This window comes from Marmota marmota, unplaced genomic scaffold, assembly GCF_001458135.2.
Source record: "Marmota marmota marmota unplaced genomic scaffold, marMar, whole genome shotgun sequence".
NCBI classification, from domain to species: Eukaryota; Metazoa; Chordata; class Mammalia; order Rodentia; family Sciuridae; genus Marmota; species Marmota marmota.
The window spans coordinates 5,012,406-5,022,173 of NW_026000170.1; the positions used below are offsets into that span (position 1 = coordinate 5,012,406).

Below are 9,768 nucleotides of genomic sequence, written 5' to 3' on the forward strand. Positions count from 1 at the left end.
TGTGGCATTTATACACAATGGAGTATTACGCAGCACTAAAAAACTACAAAATCATGGATTTTGCAGGGAAATGGATGGCATTAGAGCAGATTATGCTAAGTGAAGCTAGCCAATCCTTAAAAAACAAATGCCAAATGTCTTCTTTGATATAAAGAGAGCAACTAAGAAAAGAACAGGGAAGAAGAGCATGAGGAAAAGATTAACATTAAACAGAGACAAGTGGGGGGAGAGAAAGGGAGAGAGAAGGGAAACTGTATGGAAATGGAAGGAGATCCTCATTGTTACACAAAATTACGTATAAGAGTTTGTGAGGGGAAAGGGAAGAAAAAAAACAAGGGAGAGAATTAAACAACAGCAGATGGGGTAGAGAGGGAAGATGAGAGGGAAGGGGAGGGGGGATAGTAGGGGATAGGAAAGGCAGCAGAATACAACAGTCATTAATATGGTATTATGTAAAAATGTGGATGTGTAACCGATGTGATTCTGCAACTTGTATTGGGGGCAAAAATGGGAGTTCATAACCCACTTGAATCAAATGTATGAAAGATGATATGTCATGAGCTTTGTAATGTTTTGAACAACCAATTAAAAAAAAAGATTGTTTTGGCTGTTAGGGTTGAGTATTAGTTTAGCTATTCTAAACTTTCATGTGAATATTAATGTAAACTTGTCAATTTCTGCAAAGGGGCAGCTGGAACTTTGAAGAGGACTGATTCATTTATAGATCAATTTAGGGAGTGCTTCTACCTTTATATCAGGTCTTCTGATCCATGAGATAACTTTCCATTTATTTAGAAATTCTCTAATTTCATATAATAATGCTTTGTATTTTTTGGTATACAAGATTTGCCCTTATTTTAAAAAATCAATTTTTAAAAATTTATTCTTTCTGATATAATGAAGTAGTTTGCCAGATGCCCTTTAAATAAATTTTCATTTCTAGCATATGGTTCATCCTAGAGAATATTGCTTGCTTTCTTGAGAATATGTATTTAGCTGATGTTGGGTAAAGGATTTTGATGAATTTGCTGTCTAGTTAATTTAGAATGGTATTTTCAAATGTTTTGCTTCTGTGTTTTCTATGTGTTCTATTATTGATTGCAGTATATTGAAATTTCCAATTACTATTATCGAATAACCTATTTTCCATTCATTTATTTCAGATCAGTCTCATGTATTTTGGGACTCTATTATTGAGATATGTTTAATTTTATATAAATATATAAAATTATTGTATCTTTCTGAAGTACTAAACATTTAATCATAATAAAGTGCTCTTTCTCCAGCAAACTTTGTTTTGATTCTAATATGCCAAATACTGATAAAGACACAATGTTCTCATGGTTGCTGTTTACATGATATGTATTTTTCTTTCTTTCAAACTATTTGTTTTGTTTCTTTGAATATAAATCATGTCTCCTGTGGATACATATATATGCTGGATCTCATTTCTATTGGTTTTATAATCCAGATTGACACAATCCATGCCCTTTTATGGGACTTTTAAAATAAAATCACACTTAATGGTATCATTGATAAAGTTTGTGTTTGGGGCTGAGTTGTGCCCCAACAAATTAATTTTAAAAAACTTAACCCTCAGTACCTTCAGAATTTGATTGTATTTGGATATAGGATTTTTAAAGACATAATTAATTATCCTGTATATTTTGTTTACTTCATTATAAATAAGGCCAGAGCCAGTTCATAAACCAACATTTACACTATTTGGGTGGAGCTCTAAAAGTGTCAAGGCGCTAGCACGAGCATGCTCTAGTGTCTTACAGTCATCTCCATCACAACCACCCAAGCATTGGCAGTGGACATAGTCAATGCAGAAGACAGCACAATGGGAAGAAACATATTTTTATTCTTGCAGGGATTCACAGACTGGGGTAGGGAAAGGTACTGAAGGTGAGGGGAACAAATTCAGCAGGGAACAGGGGATATTGTTTGGATGGGTCTTGTTTAATTTTTGACTTTATGGTAATTTCAGGAACTTTAGCTGTTAAACTTGCAAACAAAGGACATATGAGCCTCACAATTGGTATCCTTCCATAGCTTGAATCCTGTAAAACCAATGAGAAGAGTTAACCTGGGAGAATCAGAAAAAGTGTAACCCACCCAACTCCTTTCCTGACTCTAGGACTCAGGAGAAGGAACCAAGGGGAAGGATGATTCCATTTCCTGGATGAGGAGCTCTGCTTCCTTTATCCCCACAATCCCAGGTCTTTTCCCAGAGCTAAGCAGCAGAAGAGGACGACAACCAATGTGTGGATTCTCTGCCTCTTACCTGATTTTGCAGTCACGCTTACACAGTAGCCACGGTTAGCAATGTTTGGGGATCCAGGGGCCCAGGCTTTGTAGGTATACAGGGACCCACTGCTCCAGTGCCAAAGGTGGATCTAGTGGGAAAAGACCAGATAATTCAGAAGTAACTCAGAAAGAGATAGAAATACCTACCATGTATGGACTCTCAGAAATGGGCCAAGATATATGACAAAATAAAACTCATCCTCCTCCTCAATATCGAATCCTTTCCTCTGCCCTAGCTCTAAGCTTATCCTTTCTTGGAATGTCCAACTTCTCCCCTTGCCTCTACAAATAACAAGTGTTCTGAATTTCATAGAGCTCCATAAAGGTTACAGAAAGCGGTTCCTGATATTTCCTTCCTACAACTCTCATAATTTGGGATAAATTCACCATTGCTATCTTGTTTAGTGTAACACCAGATTCCCCAAATGCCAGTCATAGATTCTCTTCTACTAGTCTTTTTATCCATATAGTCTGAAAGGGCTCTGTTTTAAAACAAATAATAACAAAGTAGGTAAGAGAATGACAAAATCCATGAATGCCTGGAACACCCAGGAAATCGAATCTCAGCTATTTCCAATGGTCTCCAAAACTCCTCATGCATTTTAGGAGCCTGACAGAGGTTGATTTTTTTAAGGAAATTATACAAGCTGGTTCTTGAGTTGTCCGACTTAGTTCTGCCCATTCCCTCTCAAACGTGATCATTAGGAGAAAAAAATCAGTTGCAGACTGACCTTTTTGGGGTCATGGAGGCCAATCCACACACTGGAGTCTGTAGTACCACTCTCCTTAATCATTGAGGCCACGAAGTTGCCCTCAGAGTGGGTGAGCACAGATACCAGGTGGCCTGCATGTGTGTTCTGACAGAAGAGCTGCAGGGGATAGAGGGGAGAGAAAATGGAGTACTCAATGGAAGAGCAAGATTTGAGCAGTATACTGGGTCCTCCTCCCAAGGGATGTGGCAGAAAAAGGACAATACAGAAAGGGTTCCTGATGATGCTGTCACTGACCACCCGCAGCCCTGTACTGGGAAGGTACAAGGTGGTAGGACAATGCAGAAGGGAATATTTCAGATGAGTTATCAGGTGAGTAAGTGATCAGTCTTATATCTCACTGAAGCCACCAAGAGCACCAGAAAACAGCAAATGCCTCTAAATTTGTGTGCATCCCCCTCCTACTTTCTCTCCTCACATACATCTGCTTCAATCCAGGTCAAACGGTCTTCATAAAAGTAGTAGCAGTGGGAGCCATATGAATGGGTGCCTTCTGGGCAGCTGATATGGTGAATGGGGTGGTGTTCCTCATAATCCTGACCTGGAAAAGAAGAGGCAATTAAAGGAGATTAACAAAGGCAGGGCAAAGACTGGAAGGTGAGGGTCGGAGCTTTTGAGATTCCTTTATAAGAATATGAACATACAGTGCTGCAGGCACAGAGTAGCTGCCTACTTCTCTCCTCTTGCATCCTAGCTCCTTCTTTATCAGGCTTAATTTCCTTAAGACAAGACCTCTCAAGGAACTGGCTGATGATAGTTGTTCCAATTTTCCCCCTTCTTTTCTGGGGCTCTGGCTTCTACTTATCAAGCCTCTCTTTTGGCTTTCCTTACACAAGTCTCCTGTCTGTTCTCGATCATGTTAATGACCCCTCTTTGCACATAGACCTCCCTGGCCCCGCCAATAAGATGAACTAATTCCAGCTGCGGTGGTCATGCAAAAGGTAATTCTAAATTCTTCTCAAACTCCCTAACAAGGTAAGAGTGCCTGAATGGGGTTAAAGCAGCAATAATGATCATTGATAAATAACCTCTTATGTTGACTCCATCTTTCCCAGGTAGTGGGTGACTGGGGAGCTGGGAGAGACATAAGGTCCTAGTTGTAGTGGGCATGGGCATGAAAGCTTACCTTGGCTCAGAGACAGGAACATCAGGCATGTGATCAGCATCAAGCATGAGCTGGTCTGAGCCATATTGAGAAGCAGAGAGTCTCCTACTTCAGGAGCAAATCTACAATCTCTATTAAAGAAAACAGGAAAGAGGGTTCTAGAAATGGAGATCCAAAGCACCTATTATCTTTTTCAAATACCACCTCCCCCCGCCCCCGAATTCCTGAAAGCAAGAAGACCCCCTGAGATACCCATACCTTCAAATACTTCTCTTAAGAGTTTATGCATTATACAGACCAAGTAACTGAAAGACAGCTCTGACTGTGGCTAAGGCTGATTCAGTACTTCTAGAACTTTAGGTTTTTGTACAAAAAAACACCCTTTTATCTTCCCCAAGATGTTAAGTGGAGCAGGCTGTTTTAGAAGACCTCATTTACCTGTTGGCTGCGTCTGAATTGTGAGATCAGGCCAGTCAATGATAGGTCCTTTAGAGCAGGATCTGAGGAAAGAGCCACATTATGAGCAAATAAAGGGACAAGGAGTGTCACAGTGCCTACATAGGGCCATGTCACACTTCCTGGCATCATGAGTACCCTCCTTTCTGGTGTACTCTGGGAATGGTTACAGATGAGGTCCCCCTTCCCATAAAGAGGTTGGCAAATGTTCTAAATCAAAGGCAGGCTTTCTCCTTCCCTAGAAGCAACCAGATGCCCAGTTCCCATGGCCCTGGAAATCACAAGGGCTAATGAGAGGGGGAGAGCAGCAGGAAGAGGGAACAAGAGTGTGTGAGCCTGGAGAGGCCAGTCTGCAGGAGCCAGGGACAGGGGAGGCAGTAGGACAAGAGCATTCTTGATGAGGAAGTGGGTAAAGTAGTTTAAAAATCAAGTACATGTTTGACTTGTCCAGCATCATACTGTGAAAGAAAAGGTGGCGAAACACAACTCTTTTCTAGTTTTTAGAGGGAATGCTTTCAGTTTCTCTCCATTTGCAATGATATTGGCCTTGGGTTTAACATACATAGCTTTTATAAGTTTGAGGTATATTTCTACTATGCCTAGTTTNTTTTTTTTTTTTTTTTTTTTGACTCTACTTTTTTCCTTGCTTTCTTTTTAACATTGTGTTCTTCTCTCTCTCTCTCTCTCTCTCTCTCTTGTCTCTGAATATCTCCCACTTGCAGATTCCTGCTCAGGCCCTGTTTTGTCATCCCTTCTGCCATGTCAGTTTACTGACAAGCCTTCTGCTTGTATAGCACTGTTATCTTCCTGCACTCTCAAAACCATGCAATCAGTTGAACATTGACATCTCACAAGCAGCTAGAAAACTCATGCTGTTCTTCTGTTAAGTACACTTTAAGATCAATGAAAGTCTTTTTTTTATCTGCACCAGGTCATCAAAGTACTTTCATAGAATCTCCCTAATTAGACCTGCCCTCAGATTCTGACATCTGCTAAAATTTCCTATTGGTTATTTTAAACTTTAATATTTTTACCATTTTTATAAGAAAGCAAGTTCAGACCTGGGAACTCTTCTCCACAAAGTTTTCCTTAAGCATGGACTGAGATAGGCTTCAGATATACCAGAAGATGGCTTAAAATTTATTAAGATTTTAGCATTATCTAGTCCTTGGGTCCTTAGAGAGGGTAATTATGACTCACAGGAGGTCCAGGCTATGTCTCATATGCTTCTTCCCCTGGAAAGCTAGTGAATTAGTTTGTAACTTTGCTGTGTTTCAAATTTTCATTCTCATGCAGGTTATTGACTAAACTCAGTTTCTTTCAGTTGTACAGTGACAACATTGAGGTTCCCATTTCCTCACTGGCTGTTGGCCTTTTGGCAAAAGGCCATCTCCATTCTTCTGAACCATCAATGGGACCATGAATCATTTTGCTACTTTTAAATTTTATGACTTCCCTTTGTGCCACCAGTCAAAGAAAATTCTCAGATTTTAAAGGGTTCATGTAATTAGATGGTTCCACCATAAAAATATCCTCAAAATCTCCATTTTTATTGAGACCAAATCAACTGATTAGTGACTTCAATTGCATCTTCAAGAATTCCTTTGCCAAAGAGTCTAAAGGACTTGAGACCTGAAAATTTTCTTCTGTGGCATTGCATGTCCTTTTAACTAATTCTCCTCTTCTTCATCCAACCACCAGTTTCAAGGACTTGGAACTTATGACCCCTTCTTTTGATATCTTTTGAGTAAATACAGATTTTTCAAGTTATTCCTGCTAATCCTTATTCTTGACAGAAGCTGAATGAAAACCCACATTTCCATGCTAAAGAGCTATGAAAAATTCTACCCTTCTAGTCTAAGAATGGTTCTTAGGAAGATTCTCATACCAAGCATTTTCACATCTTATGTGAAACGTAAGACATAAGTCTTATGTTGCTGGAGTATTTCTTGATTTTCTTTCAGTTTCTAGTGCACTTAATTGGACATGACTGGATTTTATGTTGCTTAGCTTGACTACATCCATGAGATGAATGATATCTCCCCATCTCCGACTCTCAGAGACTGGCTAGCTGAGTAAGGCCTCTCTTGAGAAGCCTCTACCCTTCTCAGTATGGAATCATTATCTAAGCCTTGACTGCCCTTCTCTCTGTGGTATATATACCTCTTGATTTGATATGTTTCATTATTCAGAGTCTGGAAGGACAGGTAGAATTATAGAGCAGAGATATGTTTTGTTTCTTATTTTTTCTCATCATTTTTTTCCCTGCCTACATTTTATTGCCTGCTTTCAGCAACCTTCTTTTTTTAAAATTTTGTTATTTTAGATATTTATGGCAGTATATTTTGACATATTTATACCATACATGGAGTACATCTTTTGCTAATTAGGATCCTAATTGATCTGATTAGAGTTTCAAGGATTATGTTGGATAGAAGTGGTGAAAGATCCCTGACTTGTTCTAGTTTTTAGAGGGAATGCTTTCAGTTTCTCTCCATTTGCAATGATATTGGCCTTGGGTTTAACATACATAGCTTTTATAAGTTTGAGGTATATTTCTACTATGCCTAGTTTTACTAGTGTTTTGAACATGAATGGGTGCTATATTTTGTCAAGTGCTTTTTCTGGATATATTGAGATAATCATGTTATTTTCGCCTTTAAATCTATTGATGTGGTGAATTACATATATTGACTTTCATATGTTGAAACAACCTTGCATCCCTGGGATGAAATTCACTTGATCATGGTGCGCTATCTTTTCAACATGGTTTTGTATGTGAGTTTTGTGCAGGGTACAATATAGGGATTCAATTTCCATCTACTATATATGGATTTCCTGTTTTCCCAGCACCGTTTGTTGAAAAGATTATTTTTTCTCCAATGTATATTTATGGTGCCTTTGTCTAGTATGAGATAACTATTTAAAAATAAATTTAAAAAATAAATAAATTTATAAAATTATTTATAATTTATTATAAAAATAAATTTAAAAAATAAATATAGTTATTTATTTTTTAGAAATAATTGGACACAATACCTTTATTTTGTTTATTTTTATGTGGTGCTGAGGATCAAACCCAGGGCCTTGCCCATGCTAGATGAGAGCTCTACCACTGAGCCACAATCCCAGCCCCTAGATAACTATTTATGTGGGTATGTCTTTAATTTCATTCCATTATGATCTCATAAAATACAAAAAAAAAAATAGACAGTACCTGCATTCTATTTGGTAAGAGTTGCTTTCTGGCCTAAGATTTTAGAAAATAATCCTGGTCTATTTTAGAAAATAATCCATGTACTGCTGAGCAGAAAGTGTATTCAGTTATTGATGGATGAAATAGTCTATAATTATCTGCTAAATCTAAATTATTAATTGTATTTTTGGTTCTATAGCTTGTTTATTTTTTCTTTGGAAAATCTACCAAGTAATGTTAGAGGCATGTTAAATTCACCCAGTAATATTCTTTTGTATTTTTTCCCCATTCTTTTACCTTCAGTCTGTGGATGTCTTTACCTATAAAGTTGAGTCTCTTGGAGGCAACATATTGTTGGGTCTTGTTTTTTAATCCAATCTTCTAGTCTATTTGTAATCAATCATTTACATTCAATGTTTTTATTGAGAAATGGTTTTATTCCCATTTTGATTTATTTCTGGTTTCTAATTCAAATTAGTTTTCTTTGATAGTGATTATTCTTCTAGTGTAGTTCCTTCCCTTTGCTGGTTTTTAGTTTTTTTTTCTCTCTCTTCATAAAATATTGAGTATGATTTTAGTGCAGGCTTTCTAGTTGTGAATTCTTTTAACTTTGTTTATTGTGGAATATTTTTATTTCATCATCGAATCTAAAGCTTAATTTTGTTGGGTATAGTATTCTTGGTCTCCATCCATTTTGTTTCAGAGTTTGGTATACGTTGTTCTAAAACCTCCTAGCTTTGAGGGTCTAGGTTGAGAAATCAGCTGAAATCCAGATTGGTTTTCCTCCAAATATGACCTGTAATTTTTTCTTGTGTGGTTCTTTGTAGTTTTGTATATTTGAGATCATGTAAGCCTCCTATATTTGATTTTCCATTTTATTCTTAATATTTGGCAAATTTATTGATATTATTTCATTGAAAAGATTGTTCATTCTTTGAATTGTATTTCTTAGTCTTCATCTATATTTGGTCTTTTCTTATATTTGATCTTTTTGTGTTATCCTATATTTCTTTAAATTCTCTTCATGGTCTCTTAACATCTTTTCTCCACAATCAATTTTATTTTCAAGGTTATATATTTTGTCTTTGTTGCCTGAAACTCAATTGTTCTAGTCTATTAGTGATACATCCCCCATTAAATTTTTAATTTGGTTTATTGATGCCTTCATCTTGAGGATTTTCATTTTATATTTTTTTAGAATCTCTTATTGATTTTTTGCTTCCTATATTTTCTAATTTCACTCCTTACATGATCTTTTACCTAGCAGATCAGTTTGACTAGTAACTTTCTAAACTCCTTCTCTCACATTTCTTCAACTGGGTTGTTGGTGGGTTCTGATACTAAGATATTTTGGTTTATTTGGGACAATAAGTCCTCTTGCTTTTTCATGTTATTTGTGTGTCTACCCACCTAAAAGAATGGATCTAAGGCAGTGGAGTTTCTACTCTGAACTTAGAGTATCTCTGAAGTTTCCCAGTACCTCACAATTTAGGGGGAGACAAATATTAACCACCAAGGCAAATGAGATATAGCATCAAACCAAATAATTCCTACTATGATATGTATGATGTTGTCATAATAAACATAAATGATGTAATCAGCTGTTGCCCATGGTTACAGTTTTGAAAAGTAAACAGAAGAAATGTAGGATGTGAGGAATATGAAGGAGGAGGAGAGAATACAGAAGTAAAAAAAAATATTAAAGAGAGAGAGAGAGAGAGAGAGAGAGAGAATTAGAATTTAGCTGTTAGTAAAAAAGAGAATCAAGGGAAACAGCTAAGTGAGAGAAAAAACCCTACAAAACCAAAATATACTAATCATACTGGCCCCTCAAAAGACTAAGCCATACAAAAATAACTGCCTTCAAAAAATGCTAGAAATGAGGAAAAAAGATAAATATGTATTTGTATAAATATCCATAAACCATT

The 9,768-nt window shown here is 36.9% G+C and overlaps 1 protein-coding gene across 1 annotated transcript; it reads right to left on the reverse strand.

Moving 5' to 3' along the window:
* Positions 1-1,998: 1,998 nt before the first annotated feature.
* On the reverse strand, positions 1,999-4,273 carry LOC107154188 (lithostathine-1-like). The gene is made up of 5 exons (XM_015499782.1): positions 4,210-4,273; positions 3,506-3,624; positions 3,045-3,182; positions 2,291-2,402; positions 1,999-2,066 (listed from the first exon to the last, which is right to left on the reverse strand). Exons 1-5 carry the CDS (start codon positions 4,271-4,273, stop codon positions 1,999-2,001), a joined length of 501 nt encoding a protein of 166 aa, XP_015355268.1.
* Positions 4,274-9,768: the final 5,495 nt, after the last annotated feature.

Coding starts and splice junctions, on each gene's coding strand:
- LOC107154188 (XM_015499782.1), bottom strand. CDS start 4,273: ATGGCTCAGACCAGCTCATGCTTGATGCTGATCACATGCCTGATGTTC. Junction 3,625..4,209: donor GTTCCTGTCTCTGAGCCAAG/GTAAGCTTTCAT, acceptor CTTCTTTTCCAG/GTCAGGATTATGAGGAACAC. Junction 2,403..3,044: donor GCCTCCATGACCCCAAAAAG/GTCAGTCTGCAA, acceptor TTTTCCCACTAG/ATCCACCTTTGGCACTGGAG.